The 21,317-nt window shown below is 36.5% G+C and overlaps 1 protein-coding gene across 4 annotated transcripts in view; it reads left to right on the forward strand.

The window, feature by feature from the left end:
- BMP5 (bone morphogenetic protein 5) overlaps positions 1 to 21,317 on the forward strand; it is a 118,194-nt gene that overhangs the window by 86,311 nt on the left and 10,566 nt on the right. For 3 of the 4 annotated variants that reach the window (XM_027126779.1, XM_027126780.1, XM_027126781.1), the window contains exon 4: positions 12,888 to 13,082. In XM_027126779.1, coding sequence (XP_026982580.1) covers positions 12,888 to 13,082 — 195 coding nt within the window. Of the gene's footprint in view, positions 1 to 12,887; positions 13,083 to 14,013; positions 14,017 to 21,317 lie in introns of all 4 variants that reach the window. The other variant, XM_027126778.1, reaches the window with a different exon arrangement.

Genomic DNA, 21,317 nt, shown 5'->3' on the forward strand with positions numbered 1-21,317 from the left:
TTCTTTATGTTTAATGCTGAGGATAATTAGAGCATACCTGCTTGACTTTTGGATGAATATTTAAGAATAAATTAGGAGGACAGTTGAAGAATAGTTATCTTCAAATACTTAAATAAATACAGTGAATAAGTAAAATTAAATTTTCCCTGTAGTCCAGAAATTAAATCAATGTGTGAAAAGGGCAGATTGAAGGCATAAGAATAAAGTGCCTAAGACCTGGGAGTTAATGGCTATGTAATTATTTGTATTGTGAGGGAATGAGCTCGTGTGACTAGAAGAATTCACTATTTATTTGACCTTTTGTCCGGGGATTATTATATTGCCTGTGATAATTTCTCAGGTAATTTTAATTTATATATTTACACTTTAAGCATTATACACATATAAATATTATATTCAGAGAGGGTACCGTGAATAGATATGTACCATCTTAAGGAGCTTGGTATTAAATAGTTTCATTCAAACCAAAACTTAAGATATTATATAAAATCAGAGATGGAGAAATGGATAAAGGGAAGTAAGAAATATTAGACATCTTTTGGGGTAAATGTGTGTGTGTGTGTGTTTGTGTGCGTGTGTGTATACAAAGAGGGGTAATACCCAGGCATAAACAAATTCCCAACTGATCACGTGAAGGATCAGATAAGTTCATAGCTGAACATCTATAATTATTAAGGTGTCTAGAGAGCTCTTATTACAACATTTAAGTATAATTATATTTTCTTTTTCTTTAAGTGCCACAATATATTTTTCAGTATCATAACGAAATGTAAAACTTAATCTAAATTTCTCCAGAACGTTTTAAAATGGCTTCTGTTTCTATCATATTTCTATAGAATTTTAAAAACACTAAAACATAAATAAATCTATGGCAATATGTCAGTTTCTAAGAAAGTCTTTTTTTTTTTTTTTGATATGAATCAAGCCATAAGAGAGATTTAAAAGATAGCTAAGCAAAACAACCGCCTTGGTCATTTTATGTGAATGATTCAGAAGAGTTTCCACTGAGAAGAATTCCTGTATCTTTATGGTAAAAATGACTAGATTTCTACTGAAAATAAATATGCCATAGATTTCCTCTGGGGTTTAAGATCAGTATTTGTTAATTTTCCAAACCCACGTAAGCTGTGACTTATGGATTTTCTAACTTGTGTAATATCTTAAAGCACATCAGAGAACATAGATCCTTCCAGTGTGCTCAGATTTTTGCTCCTTTCCCACTGCATAAAAATGAGCAAAATCATCAATATGCCTTTCATGGCTAGAGAACTAAACATAAATATAGGAGCACTGTTAAATTTCTACTTTGTTCAACCTAAGTTCTTATTAATTCTCTTAGTCATATACGATTTTTATAAACTATACTTTATGTATTTCAAACTCACTCAACTTAGCAAAAATTATTTTCTGTCTATACAAATAGCTGCTTTTTTTAAACCCTGATTTTGGCAGTACTTTTTTTTTCTTCCATGCTAATATTTCGTATTTTTTAGTTTTCATGATTAATTCAGGTTTTATTTGCTAGGTTCATCTGTAGTTCATATAAAATAAATATTCAAACCATGTATTTGCTGTGGTGGTCAATCAAAATAATATTAATAACTAACGGGACCTAATATTTCCTGAGCGTATTAGATGCCAGTCATTTGGTGAGCTTTTTAAGTGGAATGTCTACTTTATCTTTACTATTTTCCCATTTTGTACACAAGGAAACAGCCTTAGAAAGCTCAAGAATCTTACCCTTGAACCTAAAAATGATGTGTTTTCCAGATCTTCCAGATCCAGATCTTATACACTATGACTCTCACAAATGATATGAATTTTATATAAATTCCAAACTGAAAAAAATTAATGCATTTTTATAATTTCCAAACAGGACATGCTATTAATAATGATTGTTATAGAACAAAATTGAACTTTATGTTGGATCTGTTGGTAATTACCTTTGGGTTTTTATATTTTCTGTCTGGAATTTAACTGTGATCTGACCCACAACAGGTGACAGCATTTTTACCATATTTTTTTGTTTTTTTAAAATCTAACTACTTCAGTATTTCTTTTAGCTCCTTACACAATTATCATTAATTTGATAAATTTATAGACTGAAAAGAAGAAAGAAAGTAACTATTTTCCTTCCAGTGATCAGCTTCAACATGTAATTAAATTTAGCCAAATTTAATTTATTTTGAATTCTGTAACGAATGTCCCCCTCCTTTTGTGCCCTGTGTCGCTCGCTAATGTATTTTGCTAGGTTCTCCTTCTCTGTTTTCTCTCCTCTGTTTTACTGTCTTTAATCCACACTCCCCATCATAGAATCCTCATGTCTACCTCCCCCACCATCCTTTGTAAGTGTCAACCGGTACTCAAGTTTGTAGTTTCAATCACGGTGCAGCAAACTGCATGCTAGTCAAGCATGCAGTTTCCAAAACATATTAATTGATTATTTTGCAAAAAGTCTGGATGAAATTCATCCTTTCTCTCATCTCGCCATTCCCCCTTCCCAGCATCAAGGCTGAAGGTGACCTGGTATTATTCCAGCCCTAAAGAGGACTCCCTGAATTGTATTTTTGGGAGCACATATTGAGGTAATTTTTTCCTCAAAAAATTGAAAAGAAAAATCTCTGGGAAATAAAACACATTTTTAATTTTTCACTGTGTTTAGCTTTGCTTTTTAACTTTGTTTCCCTATGAGCAGAGGGTGAGCCATAACTGCTTTGCTAAAACTTCATATTTTGAACAAAATGGTTTGAATGTAATTTACAGATGCCTTAGTTCTTTAGAAAATGAAGAATCACGATGCTGGTTTCTTTTTAAATATCTATATCCATTTTGTTATCTCTATTGTATTTTTCTCTGGTTGGTACTCTGAAATGGGCGTCCAGAGCCCAGTTTAATTTTGTATAATGATTGGTAGAGAGAAAATGGTTTTTCTTTAAAAATAGATTTGACTATAGAATATAATCAGTAATAAATTGGAAAACTTGGATTTGCTGTTTTACTATGTCTATTATATATACAATGTTTTAAAACCAGGTTTTAAAGGCAACTTCCTTGTTTTAAGTTATAATATGTTTATATTTGAATGAGAGCCATTTGGTAAACATCATTTGCTTATCCAAATTTTAGCATCACAACCTAAAAACATACATGAAAAAGAATTTTGAAATCAATGATTTAAAGTAAGCGGATAAAACAGGAGTTAGTCCTCCTTCATTATCTGGTGAAAGAGGTATTTTACCATTTTTTAGATTTCCCTTAATGAAAAGGGATATGGAAGTGTTTGGCGACATCTGTATTTCTGTTTTGGATTTTCCCTAATTCAAAACAGTAACTGTGGAGCACCCATCTTGCCAAACAAATCCCAAGGTCAGAAACATATTCCAGTTTTTGTTGTTTGTTATATTCTCTATTCTAGGCTCTAACTCTGCTTTGACTAATGATATGAGGGGTAAATATGTTCATGGTAGTATTGATTTGGGGCCATGCAGAATATGAGATTCTCTGTATTCTCATCGTTCAGAGTTAACTCTGTCTCTTTCATTGTTCTTTCCCCTATAAGTTTAACATCGCTGAACATATTTCTTAAAGACATATTGCAGAACAAGGGCAGTGCTGGTTTTGCTTCATGAGTACAGAGCACAATGGGAAGAAGAGAGAGCCTTTAGTCTTTTAAGGCATCAGCAGTCACTGGTGCTGAGGCTAAACTTTGACTCAACTGGTGTAGACTCACAGGGACAAAGGAAAACCAAAACAAACCAAAGCATCTACCCACCAAAGCCAACGGTATATATTACAAGTGGGGATCAAAACTTGAAATTAGATGGAAAATACCTTGATAGGGAAATTACATGTCTCAGCTCCTTGAACATGGATTCCAACTTCTCTGTAGTCGAACTTGTCAAGTTTCAATTTGAGGGAAATGGAAAGTAGGGGGGGACCACCTGTGTTGTCATGGTTGGAAGGAGTGTTGAATGGTCTTCCCACTTATGAAGGAAAGTCTGACCTTAAACATCACAAAACCAGCAGCTACCACAGTGTCCTTGACAAACACAATATGTGTATAACTGCCAGACCCAGGAGATGGATGGATTCCTCCAATCTTTTCAAGGTGGGGAGCAGAGACCCAACAGGAAAGCATCAGCCCTAAACAATCTCTAACAAAGGGGAACTCTGTGTACTTAAAGGAATAGGGTAGTACTTAGGGTCGACAGGGCTGAGTTAAAAGCATGATCCTTGTCTGAGCCTTATTTTATTCATTTTAAAAATGTAACCATTGTTTTTTTGGGAGGAGTACATAAGATGATGTATGTAAAACAACTGATAAATTACCAAGCTTCAAAATGGCAGCTGTTGCTTCTTTCTTAACTTCAGAAGGACTGAACTGGCTCACCTTCCCAAATCCCAATTTCCCTGATGCTTTTGAAAGGCTTGCTTGTTATGACTTTTGGGTACCAGCTCTATTTATGAGTGGAGGTATTCAGATGATTTCTCTGTGCGGTGATAAACTGATCGAAACATGATAGTTCTATTTAGGCTGTGAGATCAGATTTGCTTCTGACCCATGCTGACCAAAAGATAAACACCTGGGAACCCAACTGTTATTTTGCATGTGGACAGGTCAGAAGGATGCTTTTGCTCTGGGCTCCACCATGAAATCATAGTGGCGTGAGGTCTCACTTGGTCCCTTATGTGGGGCAGGCCAGCTCACATTCTGCTGTTGCCAGAGACATGAGAAAAAGTGAAGAAAGATTCTGCTTCTCTTTGCTCAGAAGAATGTTTTGTGATCCAATCTTCATATGTGAAGGAAAGAACTAAGTCCCAAATGTCTTAATTCCACTTTTTTTTCTTTTTTTGGCAAAAAGTAGACACTTATCATGGTATATACGTTACGTATTCAGTATCAGGCCTTCACTATGTATTTTGGAAAACACATTTGATTCCTTTCACTCTTTCTCTTTATTAAGTGTCAAAATGATTTATTTCTCCTCCATTTTGGTAGTCCTTGACTATTCTAAAGATTCTAGACATAGCTTATGATCATTTCACAGGTTCATGTATCAAATTGAAAGGGAAGGTCAAACATTTAATGAACTATGTTTTTCTGTATGATAAAAGTTCTTTTTGAATAATATATCATGTAAGCTGGTAAAAAAGAATGTTTCCTTTAGACACTCATAAATTTCCCAAGTAACTGCATTAAGTTCGTTGCAAAGTCTACTTTAATCCACTAGAGATAAAATGCAGAGTCTGAAATTAATTTCACTGCTATGAAACAAACTCAAATGCGTTTGACGTCTAAAAGCTTTTCTTCATTGATATCTTAACACGTAAAAATAGTTTTTGAAGACGTTTTGGTTGATTTCTGCTGAAACCCTGCTTTCATTATAGTTTTATTTAACTCCCCTGTGATTTTAAAGGAAAGAAGTATATGTGTGTGTGTACACATTTTTTTATTTTAAGAAGTCACATAATAACTGGAAAAGAGACTAAAAATAATTCACTCTTCCCATGGTTTTGTGAAAAGAATGTTTCTGCTTTCTTAAAATAAATGAGACCTGTAAGATCAACAGCTAACCAATCTTTTGGGGGCATGTGACAGATGATGTCTGTAAAACTCATAGGGCCTCAGGGGAAAGGCTCTCTATATAAAGAGAGGAGCTATTAAAAAGTAAGTAAGTGCTTATGTGAAGGTGAACTACAATTCCTAGTTTGAGATTCATATTTCCACTAGCTGAAAATAGGGTCCCGGTAAAAAGCATTTGTGGGACTTGTCACGCCTGAGACAGTAAGCCTCCACATTTCAGACCACATCCCATGGAAGGAGACTAATCCTTTTCCATCATCTCAGCCCCACCCTCAGTTCAATAAAAAATTTGAATATTCTGGAAAACTTCCCCAACAAGGTCTAAACCTCTGGCCCTTCTCCTTTATGTTTCTTGGCCTTTCTTCCTCCAGACAACCCCCCACCCCACCTTTCAGAAGTTTCTTGAGCTACAGTTCTCAACTATTTGCATTTTCCCCCCATCACGCTTTGAGCCATCATACCCGTGTTTCTGACCAAATATCCCAATTTCTTTACTAATCCCCATGACTTTCTCAGACGGCAGGGCATGAGAATCCCTTCTATAAACATTTTAGAAAGAACGGAAACTCTTTAAAAAATCTCTTCCTCCTTTAAACTTTATCCTTCCCGTACTCCAATCCTAGAGGAAAATGAATTTCTTCTATTGCAGTGTTACCAGGAATTTACCAGGAATTGTAACTACATTTCTTGTCTGCAGATAATACTCAACCCCCCATTCACGTTAGCACGTCAGGACATGGTCCCCTGTTGCCCTCTGTGGATGTCATACCCCCAATGTTTCTTCTCTATCATCAGCTACAGAATCTTATCCTTATTCACACATGTTATTACACTTGACCTTTCTTTTGTTTTTGATACTTTTTATTTTTATTATTTATTTTATTTTATTTTTGGCCATTCGGGTCTTAGTTGCGGCACATGGGATCTTCATTGAGGCACGCGGGATCTTTTGTTGTGGCAATGGGCTTCTCTCCAGTTGTGGAGTGCAAGTTTTTCTCTCTCTAGTTGTGGCGTGCAGGTTCCACAGTGTGTGGGCTCTGTAGTTCGTGGCATGCAGGTTCTCTAGTTGAGGTGCATGAGCTCAGTAGTTGTGGTGTGTGGACATAGTTGTCCCTCAGTTGTCCCTCGGCATGTGGGATCTTAGTTCCCTGACCAGGGATTGAACCTGTGTCCCCTGCACTGTAAAGCAGATTCTTTACCACTGGACCACCAGGGAAGTCCTGTTACTTTTTAATAATGACTGTATAATTGTCAACATATAATTATATAGAACAAAGTGGTTATTTTTTAATTTACTCTTTTAAATGTTGGGATAAAGAAGAAAATGAAAAGATCTAGCAAAGAAATTGCATGATGAGCCTGGCTTGTTAAACAGAAGCCCAGAATCACCATGAAGAATCACTAAAAAAAAATGTAACTACCTTGTACTCTGAAGTTCAATACCAATATATTTTTTAACCAGTACCACATTACTGGGAGTTTTCAGTATCACTGAAATAGTTTAAAATCCCAGCTTTTCATTGTTTTCGTTTGAGATTGTAAGGCAATGTAAACCATCTTAAAATCAGGAAAATTCTGAGCAGGAATGTAAAATTTTATTTATGATACTTCAAATATCTGGCAGTAGGTCTGTGCTTTTACTATAAAACTAGAAACTATGCAAATTTTTCATCAAAGTATGACATAGTTGAAATTCATAGCAAGATTACAATTTGCTTAATTTAAGATTTCACTGAGTTAAAACGTATATGGAATTTAAGTAGACAAAATTCTATCTCCCCCACATTCCTTAAAATCTGATATAAAAATGATTTAGTCTATATGCCGGGTAGAGAATTCTGCACATTTTAAATCATCTGTTTCTAAAAAGGGTATGATTCCAGTATAATTTAGAGCCACGGAAACTATAATTTAAGAGTACCAGAATCAGATTTAATCACAGATTGAAACTAAGCAAAGAGCAAGAGAATATGTGAATGAGAAACAGTGCAGTGATTTGTTTTCTGTGAACTAGTCCACAAAGGATGCTGTAAGCGTCTTTTGAAAAGGTAATTTGTGCACAACTTTCATCACAGGTGTTTTGGGTTAAGTGTTCAATACTGTGGATTTATAGGAAAGAAAACAGTGGAATTTATGCTAACATCTTATAGTGATATCAACGTTTAGACTCTGATAAATCCTCAAGTGAATGTTTTTCAAATTGTGTATTCTGGAAGGAAACTAAATGCTCATATTTGGAACCACTTGTCCTTATAACATCAACATGTCTCTAAAGAGCTGTTTTGTCAGAGGCTCCTTTAATAACCCTGTTTTTAAAGAAATAAACATTTTGAAAGTCACATTTTCCAAAAAGAATGGTCTGAAATACAAAACTAGTGAGTTGGGGATGGCTCTTTGGCTTGCCAGCCTACTGTCTTGATGATTCTAAATTTGAAAATAGTTAGTTATGTCCTTAGGCAGATGTGAATACAATACCCTGACCCCCAGGCTTATATAAAGTCATAAGGATCAGAGGAGAAGATCTGGATGTCTTGAATCCATCTTCAGTTATGGCAAAATGTGTAAGTCAAAGCGCCAGCCTCACATACTATCTTTTTGATACCTGTGTGAAAAGAATAGTTATTTCTTTAGATGATACCATCCTAACCCCACCTTTATTCATTCTGTAGTTAATAGAACTGAGAAATGCCCATATATTTGCTTCTCAAATTGCTTCTCTTCCCTCAGTACCTGTTGAGTAATTTCAAGATGAAAACAAGATGGCCAGGATAGGAATAGTTCTAAAAAACATTCACATGGAAAGATTTAATGGGCATTCTTTTCATAAATGCAAGAGATGATACCTCTGCCCGTATCAAACTCTGGACTCCCATATTTTTTCTCATCACCCTTTTATTTTATGATTCAAGAATTCTGTGATACAGAAACCTGGGATAATTGGGCACCATGTTTCTTTGGGTCCAGCTGTCATCAGTGAAATCACTGGAATGCTGGTATATCCTTCAAAGAAACTTTTCTATCTCCTCTCCCATTTGTGTGGGAGATCCCATGTGTATTTAAACTTGAATTGACTCCCAGCAATCAAGTTCTTCTCCCTCTCTTGCTCTCACCCCACCCATTTAGCAGATCACTACCCTTCCCTCTTCCTAGTGTACAATGTCAGATGTGACACAAGGGAAGTGTCCTCTTATTCTAGGACCATTTCATCCCATCATTTGCCCTGCCTCTCACTTTGGGACAGTTTTTTATCCACCTTAAAACTCCCAATGCCATGAAATTGCTGCTTTGCTTGCCTTTGAAATGCTACCACTCTCTGAAGCTGATGCTGGTACAGGAACTCATCTTGGACCTACCTACATTCTGGTGCTGCCATCTTGTACCATTGTGGAGCTACTTGGAAGCCACTCTTCTGAAGTAGGAAGAATCTTTGGCCACCACTTGTATCACACCATTAACCAAACTCCAAAGTAGGGCTCCCTTGCCCTCCCAGGATTTTACAGGGACTTTGGGTAAAAATAGGTCTGTTAGATTTTCTTGAATCCCCTGGTTCTTAAGAAGTTAATCATGCAAACATTGGAGCAAGGCCAGAAGGAACACTGAGTTACAGACTCAAAATCCCTGCTTCCTTATACTCACTGGGACATTGTTCTGAATCTGTACTCTAGGGGTTCACCTGTTCCTTCCGATGAGTTCTCTCCCTTCAGGTTTTTCTATTCTCTTCCTAATATATGCCTGGTGAATTTAGCTTACCCATGTTCTAGCTATGCCTAAACTTGTCTGAATCTTAAAATGATTAAGCTTGGATTCCAGCTGGTGTCCCTTATCACCCTTTTATTTTAATGCTCTTTTTATTACCCCAGGTTATGTTTATTTCCACTGTATATTCTTTTTTATTTTTTCAGTTATACATATGTATATTTATTCTTTTTCATCCTTTTCCATTATGGTTTATCACAGGATACAGAATATCGTTCCCTGTGCTATGCAGTAAGATCTTGTTGTTTATCCATCCTATATATAATAGTTTGCATCTGCTATCCACTGTATTTTCAATCCTTAATGTATATATGTTTCCTACCTACTTTTTTTAATAAGTCAAAAATGAAGATTAGCTTTGAAAAATAAAACCACAGTAATACACACCTACATAGAGTTTTCCTAAATCAAAATGTTTTAGGTAGGTTTCTTTACTGATATATTTGCAGTATCTAAAACATCCTGTACCTTTAATAATAAAATTCAACATTGTTAAATAGATTTTACAAAATAGTCACTATTTTTAATACCTGCAATATAGTCTGGGTTTCTATTAGCACTTCTAAGAAAAATAACTGTTCAGCCCTATTCAAAAGGTTCAGTCAACATAATCAAGGGAGGTATAATGTGTCTGAAGGACAAGGTCATATCGTTAATGCTTCCACAGTGTAGGTCAAGATCAAGAGCCACTGAGTAAGTATGAACTTATGGAATCTTAATAGTCACATCATTGCTGAAGTGGAAAGGAAACCAAGAGGAAACTTAATAATATCAAAAGTTATTTTAAAGGGAGTTCACGTTGCTTTGAAGGGGACTTTGCTTCACACACAATATCTACCTTTGTAAAGCCCAAGAAACCCATATTTGTCACACACACACATCTTTACAGTTTTCAAAATATAAATCTTTAGAGCAGTCTTCTTTCTCCACAGATAAAAATGAAAATATTGAAAGTCTTTTGAATAATAACAAAAGGAATCCTCTTGCAAACCCAAGGAAACTTGGAACTCTGGGTTCAATGCTTATTTAACTGGAAAAGGGTCAGTGTGTATTGTGATGAATGGAAAACTGATTTTACTGCATTCCATTCATGGCCATCGTGTGGCAACCTATTTCAGTATTAGAAAGATCATATATTAAAAATTATTTCTGCAGTCATCCATGTATACAAGTAAAAATTTTGTTCCTGTTAAATTATCACTTCATTAAAACATCAAACTTAGAGCTCAACAAATACTTTTTATGTTGTGCTCCAAGACTGAAAAAAAAATCCAAAATTTAAAGAACAGATCACCGGTTATTCTCTTCCATCACAGTCAAGTTTCTCAGTTCTGTTTTTTTTTTTTTTTTTTCTTTTGCTGCACTCTCTGTCACTGGAAACATCTTAAACCAATTTCAAGTGCTACACCTGAATAAACATGTTGTAAAAGTGTTTATGTATTGAGGTGGGTCAGTTCAAGGTATGGTATTTGGCTGGAACTTCTAATTTCTCTTTTTACAGCAAAAGGGCTGCCAGAAGGAGGAAGTCTGAGCTGAATTAATACATTTGTTACAGTGGAAGTAGAATGGAAACTACTCCAACCACAAATCAAACTGCCTCTTTCATTTATGCCAGTGATATAGTTTTTCTAAGAAATATAGACTCTGGCATGGAGCCACTGTAAGTTTGCATTTAAAAGAGAAACCCATACGCTTATTTGTTTAAGGTTTACTGCTCTGATTATTTGAAAGTTCTTTCTCTGCTAGGACAGAGTGAAGTGGCATTTGGGAAGCCGGTGGCCATTTTCATATTTGTAAGAAAGCAACAAGTTTTCCCAATGAGCAATTGTTGGGGACGTTGATGGATGCTGCCTGCATTGACACACACGCATTTTTTTAACCAATATCTCCACATTTAAAGGACCTCTGTGTTCCTCCCAACAGCTGCACAGACTCACATAACACAGTCTCCTTTTCTGATGGTAGAGGGTCCCTGCACAATACAAGTATACACAAAAGTGTTTATGCTGCCAAAATAAACTGTGTTAAGAGCAAGAGTTTATTTGCTAAAATGTCATTGATTTTAGGGACCTATTCCCTTTTCTTCCAAGGTGGGTCAGGTCTTAGAATGGACTGAGGCTACCCCACAGTCATGACTGAATAAATATTTTAAGAAAACTGGCACATCTTTCTGGGTGCAAGGCAGGGCCAATCATGCACGTATTTGAAACCACACGATATATTACTCTGAAAAGATTGGTAACTTCTGTATCTGGAGTAGAATTTTTTTTTTTTTTTTGCGTGACTTTTGAGTAATTCTCACCTAAAAGTACAACTTAAGGTTAAACAGTTTGTCCTCTCTGGGTGATTTTCATTGAATTCAATATCAACTAATGGTTTTCTTTATATATGCACACACATATATACATATATATAATTTTCTGTGATAATTATTTTAAATGAGAAGATCATAGCAAGAGTGAATTGTAAAAAGGGGGAAACATATATCTAACTCCTAAGGTATTTGTGGAATCACATTAAATAATGCATGGAAAACACTTAGAAAAATGCCTAGAGTACACAGCATGGGCTCCAAACATGTTTTTTTATAATGATAATACTTATCATTTATAATGATAAGAATTATTATTGCTATCCCAGAAGGAGAAATACTTTATCAACATCTACTCCTAGTCTCCAGGACACTTCTCACCCATTCCTGCCCAGGCCCTGGGTGCACTCCTTTTCTGATAAACAACCACTCCAGGGGCTCAAAAGGGTCTGGGACACAGGCTGGTTTAGAGACCAAGGTGAGTATCCAAGCTCACCTGGAATTTTTCTCCTTTCCTGAGCATCTCCAGGCTTGGTTTGCATCTTCTGAAATCCTTTCAGTAAACATAATTCGGGCATGTCCAAGTTCAGAAGGGGAGGGATTCCGTAATTTTCATGTTTGCTTCAAAATCCTTTACATGGAGAAAGACCTGGAGCTTACAGCAAATCTCCATCCCAGCAGGGGTTCTGGAAGGATCTTTGAAGAGCTTTAAGTAGATCACAGCTTTGTAAAGATCGATGGGCACAGGCCAGAGGTGAGGGGGCGAGGCTATCAACACTAATTAACACTGGAAAGTCTCCAAAGAAGCTGGTGAAAATAGAAACACCCAGCCAGCCTTTCAGATTTTATCACATGGAGGAAAATTATAAGGCACCTAATGCAGAAGCGCCTGTAGCTAATTTTTTGAAATTACTGTTTAACGTGGACATTTCCAGGCTAATGGGAGTCAAGCCTTTCCATTTAGAACATTGCCAACTTCCAGGTCTGAGAAGGGACCATCAGTGAAGGCCTGACGGTGTTCTGTGGCCAAAGAGGGATACAAAATGGAAAATCAAGCATGGATAATTGTCTGTAATGGTAAACTTTCCATGTTTATAAGAATCTTTGGCCTGCAGAGAAAACATTCTGATAGTGTTTTAAAAAGTCTCCCTTTTTGCAAGTACCCTCTGAGTTCATTCCCATCAGGTAAACTTCATCTCTTCTTCATAAACCCAGTGCTCCTTCGCTCTGTTCTAGGACACAGCATCAATGTAAAGTCGGCTGGTCTCGTGGGAAGACACGGGCCTCAGTCAAAACAACCATTCATGGTGGCCTTTTTCAAGGCTAGCGAGGTACTTCTCCGATCTGTGAGAGCAGCCAACAAACGGAAAAATCAAAACCGCAATAAATCCGGCTCTCATCAGGATTCCTCCAGAATGTCCAGTGTTGGAGGTAAGCAAAAACCAGAGCAGCAGTTCTGCACAGAAAGTGGTGGGGTCATGTGTTGCAAATCAAGTAGCCACAATAAGTTTACCCTCTGGATATACCTTTATTTGGTCTATTAAATCATCCAGTGGTATTTCTCGCATCCCCCAAATGTTTCATCAGCAAATCACTCAGTAATTCATTTTAAAATACTGTAAGTAGGACTTGCCTTCATATGTTGAAAGATGCAGTTCAAATTAAAATCAAGCTGGCAGTAATAAAATTATGGAATGCCTACATCGACAAAGGCTAACCCAAACTGAACTCCACAACTTGTGAGCTGACCTTTCCAGGGCCTCTCAAATATAGATGGGTAACCAGGTATACTCAAAATAAAAAGATTTCTTTGGTACTTAAAACAGTACATGTGAATCATGAAGTTTAAATTTTTTATGACAAGAGAAGCAGGGAAGATTTTATGGTAACTGAAATAATATTTATATTTCCATTAATTATTTGGAGTGCTGTTATCTAGATAATTTGTTTTGAGTGTGTGTGTACACATACCTGCATATGTGAAATCGAACAAAATGTTACAAATGCACAATTGATCCCACTGTGCTTGCAATTTAATCTATTAATTGATAGAAAGGGAGATAAAAGTACAGTTGATCTGAACTCATCTGAGAAAATCTGAAGTAATTTAATAATATAATTTATACCATTAAGTACCTTGTTTAGTCCTGGTACAACAAATTTTCATAAGCTGTTCTTAGATGAAAATGATGGCTATTTTATTCCTAGGAATTGTCTTATATGAAAAATAAACCCATTTGAAGGGGAAACCTTGCCCTAGAACATTCCATCTAGTATGGCATATTTGTTCATTTGTAAAATGTGTATTCTTCTATGTTGATGGCCACCATATGCAGTGTACTTGTGAGGCACAGTGAATGAGCTGGTGAACAAAACAGATATGACCTCTGCATAGGGTATTTCAGAAAATTAGAATGTTTTGCTCTTCCAAAAAGACACATTTAGACAGTGTTTGCCATTATTCCTGAAAAAAATCTTCATTTTTTTCCCAATTGCTAGAAACTGACAAGTCATATTGTAATTTTTTATTACTCCAATATGTATGAGTGATAGATAAGATTATAAATAATTATAAATGAAACAAGAATATACAGAATTTTTTTTGAACCTGAGACACTCAACAAAAATACTAAGTGGAGCTCACTGGAACCCTCCTAGAGTGCAGGTACAGGAGAATCGTGTTAGAAAGAAGTCTGTTTTGTGCATCTAGCCACAGAAGCAGAGGGAAGAGTTCTATATGGAATTGCATCATACTGAATTACATGCTACGCAGAAAGCCATGTTTTAAAATAATTTTCCATCAAGTAAGTTTAACTGTCTCTTTCACTTGAAAGTAAAACGTGATATTAGTGCCTTATTACAAGGCTATTTTATAAAAATCTTCACAAGATATTTAGTTTGGCAAACATTGTAATGGCTTAATATGAAAGATGGAGAAAAATAACTTTCTAAGACCTTTTCTTCCTTGTAAATACTAGCCTGTCAAAGTTGTATATTTTTCTTTCCATGTAGAATGGTTCTGAAATGGGTTGAAATGTTTTTAATTTAATGTAGCAGACTGCATTAAGAAAAAGATTTGTTAAATCTTGAATAGACTAGTAAATAATTTTTGAGGAAATTACAAAGGAAAAAGGATAAGTTGCCTACGTATTATTAGAGCTTATAATGACTCTGGCAGAGGCGTTCCAGCAACTGAAATCATCCGAATCCTTCTCCCTATTGGTGAACTCTATTTATCTTCCCTTCCTGACCACAAATAACAAATGTGCTTCTATAACTAGAGATGAATAAAACACATGGCACAGAAATCACGTAACTTTTCATCAGTTTCCTAACACCATTCAGAGTACAAAATTATTCTAATATAGACCAATATTTTCTTTTTAAAAGGTGTGTCATTGGCACCCATTTCTGTGAAATATGCAGTAGATGGTTTTGGAACATGCTCCTATTTTGATAATAAGAAGAAAGAAAGTAGCTGGTTTGTGTGTATGAGACTTAACCTTTCAATAGTTAGTAATCAAGCAGACGGGAAAAAGTCTCATAGGATTTGGCCTGAAAGACAGGGGGTTAATATAAACATAAAATTTGATACTTAGGAGACTTGAAATGCCAGTGAAATTTTAAAATTATCCAAATATAAATAGTAAATGCTGTAATACTACTAGGCTTTTACAATAAAATACTGTGTGAAGACTCCATAACTAAGAACGGGGCCAGGAGGAAGAAGGGAGAGAGTCGTATTAGAAGTTTGCTTGGTTGCATTTTTTTTTTTTTGCAAAGCATATCCTCAAATGTTAAAAGTCTCCAACAGTGCAGGAGAACCCAGGTCATTCTTGCTGCCTTTACCTCATTTCTTTCTTCTTTCTTCTTTGTGGAGAGCCTAGAACAGGGTCTAACACAAAATAGCAACTTCACAAACACACGTTGAAGACCTTAACGTGTTGCCTGTATGGGAAAAACTAAGTTCCTTTTTCAGGTGCCTATGCACAGAACCACTGCTCCCAGATTTTCTGCAGAAATCCTCCCTCTTTGGTCCTCTTCAGGTTTTTGGCAAGAAAGTTGAGCAGACACTTTGTGAAAGATGTTGCTTGTTTCACGATGAGCCAGCACAGTTGATTTTCATTTGAACTTGGGTTTGGGGGTAAGAAAATGTAGGCATTAGCTAAATGTTAAGGGAGCCACCCTTTAAGATGGAAAGGCACCAAGTTGATAAGATTTTAAAGAACCTACCAAAAGCAAGATGCTGTTTTGAGCACTATATCAGTGCCGAAAAAAATAGAACATTAAGAGTTTACAGGGCACATGGCAAGTCCTGATTCACTGCAGAACTGCTTGAAAAGGTGCTTATTGCAAGCTTGGTACTAGGGATCTTTGAAGGTGAATCCAATCATTGGTGCCCTGCCTGGAACCATGGTGATTTCTTAAGAAGTCTTTCAAAGAGGCATTAAAATGGGGACACTCTGGGGCTTTGCTGGCTGTCCAGTGGTTAAGACTCCGCGCTTCCACTGCAGGGGCAAGGGTTCGATCCCTGGTTGGGGAGCTAGGATCCCTCATGCTGCGTGCATGGTGCAGCCAATAAATAAATAAATAAATAAATAAATAAATAAAATGGGGACACTCTGCAACTCCCAACTCTTTGACAGGCACTATCTCTTGCCTAATGGATACAGTGTAAAATCATGCCTCTTGGACAAAAATATTAAAACCAGAAGGAAAAATTAATTGGGATTATTTGTTTAGACTGTTTTATATTATATAATTAATATACATTTTCATTATTTAAAAATAATCAAGTCTTCAATAAAGCTAAAATTCTCCTCTGATCACCTACACCTAATTCTTTTGAGATAGGTTATACTGATACACAAGTATCAACTTGATACATGTACTTCCAAATCTTTTCCTCCGTATATACATCACTTTTGGAGAATATATTTTGTTATGTTCTATATGTGTGTGTGTATATACATATGTATATATATGCACACACACATATATATTCTTTTTCAGATTCTTTTCCACTGTAGGTTATTACAAGATATTGAATATAGTTCCCTGTGCTATACAGTACGTCCTTATTGCTTATCTATTTTATATATAGTAGTGTGTATATTTTAATCTCAAACTCCTAATTTATCTGTCCTCCCCCCATCCTCTCTGGTAACCATAAGTTTGTTTTCTACGTCTGTGAGTCTATTTTTGTTTTGTACATAAGTTGTATCATTTTTATTAGATTCCACATATAAGTGATATCACATAATATTTGTCTTTCTCTATCTGACTTACTTCATTTAGTATGATAATCTGAAGGTCCATCCATATTGCTGCAAATGGAATTATTTCCTTTCTTATGGCTGAATAATATTCCATTGTATATATTTACCACATCTTTTTTTATCCATTCATCTGTCAATGGACATTTAGGTTGCTTCCATGTCTTGGCTATTGTAAACCGTGCTGCTATGAACATAGGGGTGCATGTATCTTTTCAAATTATAGTTTTCTCCTGATATATGCTGAGGAGTGGGATTGCACGGTCATATGGTAGTTCTACTTTTAGATTTTTAAGGAACCTCCATACTGTTCTCCATAGTGGCTGCACCAATTTACATTCTCACCAACAGTGCAGGAGGGTTCCTATTTTTACATACTTTTTAAGAGCAGTTTTAGGTTCACAAGAAGATTGAGAGGAAGGTACAGAGATTTCCCATGTACTCGCTGCCTCCACACATGCATACCTCCCCCATTATCAACATCACTCACCAGGATGGTGCGTTTCTTTCCAAAGATGAACCTACACTGAGACATCGCAATCACCCAACGTCTATAGTTTACCTTAGGATTCACTCTTGTTGTCATATAGTTGGTCTTATGTGTTTTTAAACAACATATTTCAGCCACCTTTCAAAATGGTGACTTCATTTTTTTTTTAACTGCTACAATATATTCAGTAACGCTTGTATCAGAGTTTATTTAATCACGTCACTCTTAAAAAGAAATTTTGGTTGTTTTTAAATTGGAGCTTTCAAAATCAATGCTGCAGTGAAAATCCTGCAAAGCTGCATGTGTGAGAATGGTATTAATCTACATGGTTTTTCCAGTAATTAACACTAAAAGCTGGTATCTGTGCCCTGAATATGCAAAATTTTGAAAATCCCTTCTCAGACGACAATTGTTTTGGTTCCTAGATCTAGTCTGATAGATGTTTTTCATCTATCTATCCATCTGTACATTTATCTGTCTATCATTCTGTCATTTAACCCTGTCCACTACTTCCTAGTTGTGTAATCTCGGAGACATGTCACGTCTCTCTGTGTCTGTTTCTTCATCTGTGAAGTGGAAATGCTAATACCTGCCTCATAAGGTAAAATTACATGAATTGTGAGGATTAAATTAGTTATCTAATGTGTGTAAAGAATGGAGAACAGCGGTACGTACTCATTCAGGTTTAGGCATTATCATTATTATTTGTCAAATTAAGGTTTGGTTTTTCAGAACTGGTACCTAAAAAGTTCAGACTTTTACATCAGAGAAGACTAGAAATCCTCTTTGTCTAATCAGTACCCATACCCCTGGTCACTTATTGTCAAATTTCTATCTAGAGAGAATTCTAGAGAGATAATTTATCCGGGCATGGTTCATTGTAAAATATTTATTCAGTGTTAAATAAGCACCCACAATGTGACAAGCAAGTATTAACTATATGCTCATGAAAGATGGGTAGCATAAGAATTTTGCTTCTTAAAAAGCGCTCCCACAGACAATGGGAAAGACATGCCCGCTAGTACTAATCAGGAGATAATTCCACTAGAGTAGGTACAAGGTAGTGTGGGAGAAGTAAGGATAGTGTGTGACTCATGAGAAAGAATAGACATTTTCCAGAAATGGAGGGGTGGGTGAAGCTATTTCAGACTTATGTGCACAGTTATAGAACCACGTACCAGTGTCCAATTGTCGGGTGTGCAGGTTCTTGTGCGAGAGCAGTGTGATGTCAGATAGAAAGTCATGCAGGGACCAAGTCATAACGTGTAGGTGTGTGATGGTCAGGAACTATGATGCTTCTGTGCAGGCAGTTGGAAAAAAAGGAGTCTCACAATCAGAAACACATTTTAAAAAGTTCAATTTGGCATCAAAATAATGGATGAGATGCCAAGGGGTAAAACTGAACGTGAAAATATGATTAAAAGTCTAGTCCCATACCCCAAACAGTGAAGATTATAGATTGGAGAGAGAGGAAGTAGAAACCAAAATATGTGGAATGGAGCTGGCAGCACTCCAGAAATGGGCGTGTCAAGAGTAAGTGAAAGGTGTAGGAAAAAGACGCAGCTATGAGCCCCAATGGTTAGATGAAGCACAGGACTTGACACTGCCATGGAAACCAGGGTAAGAGAGAAACGTCAAGGATGGAGCCCCCAGTGGGAACATCAGCACTTTAGTATAGACAAAGGAGAAAAAGGAATTCCATAAACTAGGCAAAAGACTTAAGGTCAGAGAGGAAGGAGGAGACAGGGATGAAGGGTTATCCTAGGACCAAATTCCCAAAGAGGATGTCCGGGTAGTGTGAGGTGACCAAGAGTGCAAAGCACTTCTGCTAGGTTAACTAGGCTAGAGGTGTGTTGGTTAAAGGGGGTTGGGGATGGATTTAATGCAGGGTAGGAGGGTAAAAGAAAGAAAATCGAGAAACGTACTCAATTTTCTGTCTTGGGCCACTAGATGACTGGTTATCCTGTTAACCAAGTAGAAGGAATGTAAGGAGTATGAGGTCAGAAACAAAAATAGTGAGTCGGCGGCCTCTGGGAAACTTTCACACATAGATGTCTGGTAGGCATTCGGAGACTCACGTTTGTGGATGGGTTTTTATGTCAACGAGCTCTAAGGTGAGAATGTTTGTTGCATCATCCACAGAGGCTTTGCTAAGCAGAGTTAAGCAAACACACCAGACAGTTATTATGTTGTGGTGCCTGTTCTGTGTCACACACTCATACATAGACAAACACAATTATCCCTACATAAATAAATAACAGTAATTCCTACTGGGTCATACGTAAATTTGGGCGAGTCATTCACTGGATGTGGGAGATGGAGATTAAGCGAGAGTAGCAGTGGCATTTGAAATCCCTCATCTTTGGGGGGGATTGCTATTTGCTTGGGGTTTATCTACCCCCAAGGCCATATCAAAATTTACAGTATTGAACAGTCTACGGTAACACCATTCCTGCTATTTTACCTCTGATACCTTCATTCATTTGTCATTTTCATTTTCTATGAATTAATGAACATCCTGAAGCTGTGGGTGCTGACGTCCGTCTGTTATCTCCCTCTAGGAATTAAGTAAGAGAATGTTGACATCTCCTTTGCTTTGAAACACAGTATCTCATCATATTTGGCTTAAGCTGTTGATGTATTTAAATGTTAAATTCTATTTTGGATTTTTTTCTTCTCTTTTACAGATTCACCTACATTTTATTCCTTAAAGACACTAATGCTAGATTTTAAAGAAAAAAGAAACCCATACTGGTATATGGAGTTTTTTGGACTTATTTCTTTTGTGCCCTTCATAGCTAGGTTAGCATGTGTTTCTTTATTAGGTTGTTTCTTCAGGGACTACTGGACAGACCATTGAAGCCCTAACCCTATGTAGATCACAGGATATTTTTTGGGTTTTTGGGGTTTTTTTTTTTGTTGTTGTTGTTTTGTTTTTTGCAGTACGCGGGCCTCTCACTGTTGTGGCCTCTCCCGTTGCGGAGCACAGGCTCTGGACGCACAGGCTCAGTGGTCATGGCTCACGGGCCCAGCAGCTCTGCAGCATGTGGGATCTTTCCGGACCGGGGCACAAACCCATGTCCCCTGCATCGGCAGGCGGACTCTCAACCACTGCGCCACCAGGGAAGCCCTCAGGATTTTTTTAAATCATGTATTTAATTTTTTTTCTATGACAAAATAATCAAAATTCAAGAAAAATCAAACTAAGACAAAGATTAAATTTGCATTATTGGGGGATGAGGGGGAACTGGATGAAAGTAATCAAAAAGTACAAGCTCCCATTTATAAGATAAATAAGTTCTAGGGATGTAATATACAGCATGATGAATATGATTAACACTGCTGTATGTTATATACAAAAGTTGTTAGGCGAGTAAATCCTAAGCGTTCTCATCACAAGGAAAACAATTTTCTATTTCTTTGATTTTGTATCTGTGTGAGATGATGACTGCTCACTAAACTTACTGTGATCATCACTTCATGATGTATGTGAGTCAAACCATTATGCTGTATACCTTAAAGTTGTACGGTGCTGTATGTCAATTACATCTCAATAAAAGTGGAAGAAAAAAATATAGCTTGTAAAGATATAAATAAATTTGCATTGTTTCCAGAAATTGATCATAAACAAATTGGCATAAAGTATTTAACAATATTTTCAATATTTTGGAACTGGTTTCCCAATATTATTACCATTAAGAGGGAAACACGTGTCTGCGATACCTGCCTTGTGGTTGAGGAATGCTAGCATACTTTTCTAGTGTTGGCTGTGGCTCCAGAACGTTTAGTAGTTTCTGGTGCGACTCTTCATTTCTACGCAGGTTTGTCAACAGCAGCATCATGTCCATCTCATTTTCATATTTGAAGGGCTGCCAATCACTATTTTCTAAAGATATAAAT

Source organism: Aethalodelphis obliquidens, unplaced genomic scaffold (assembly GCF_003676395.1).
Source record: "Aethalodelphis obliquidens isolate GAN/ISIS:26980383/991018 unplaced genomic scaffold, ASM367639v1 scaffold31, whole genome shotgun sequence".
NCBI lineage: Eukaryota > Metazoa > Chordata > Mammalia > Artiodactyla > Delphinidae > Aethalodelphis > Aethalodelphis obliquidens.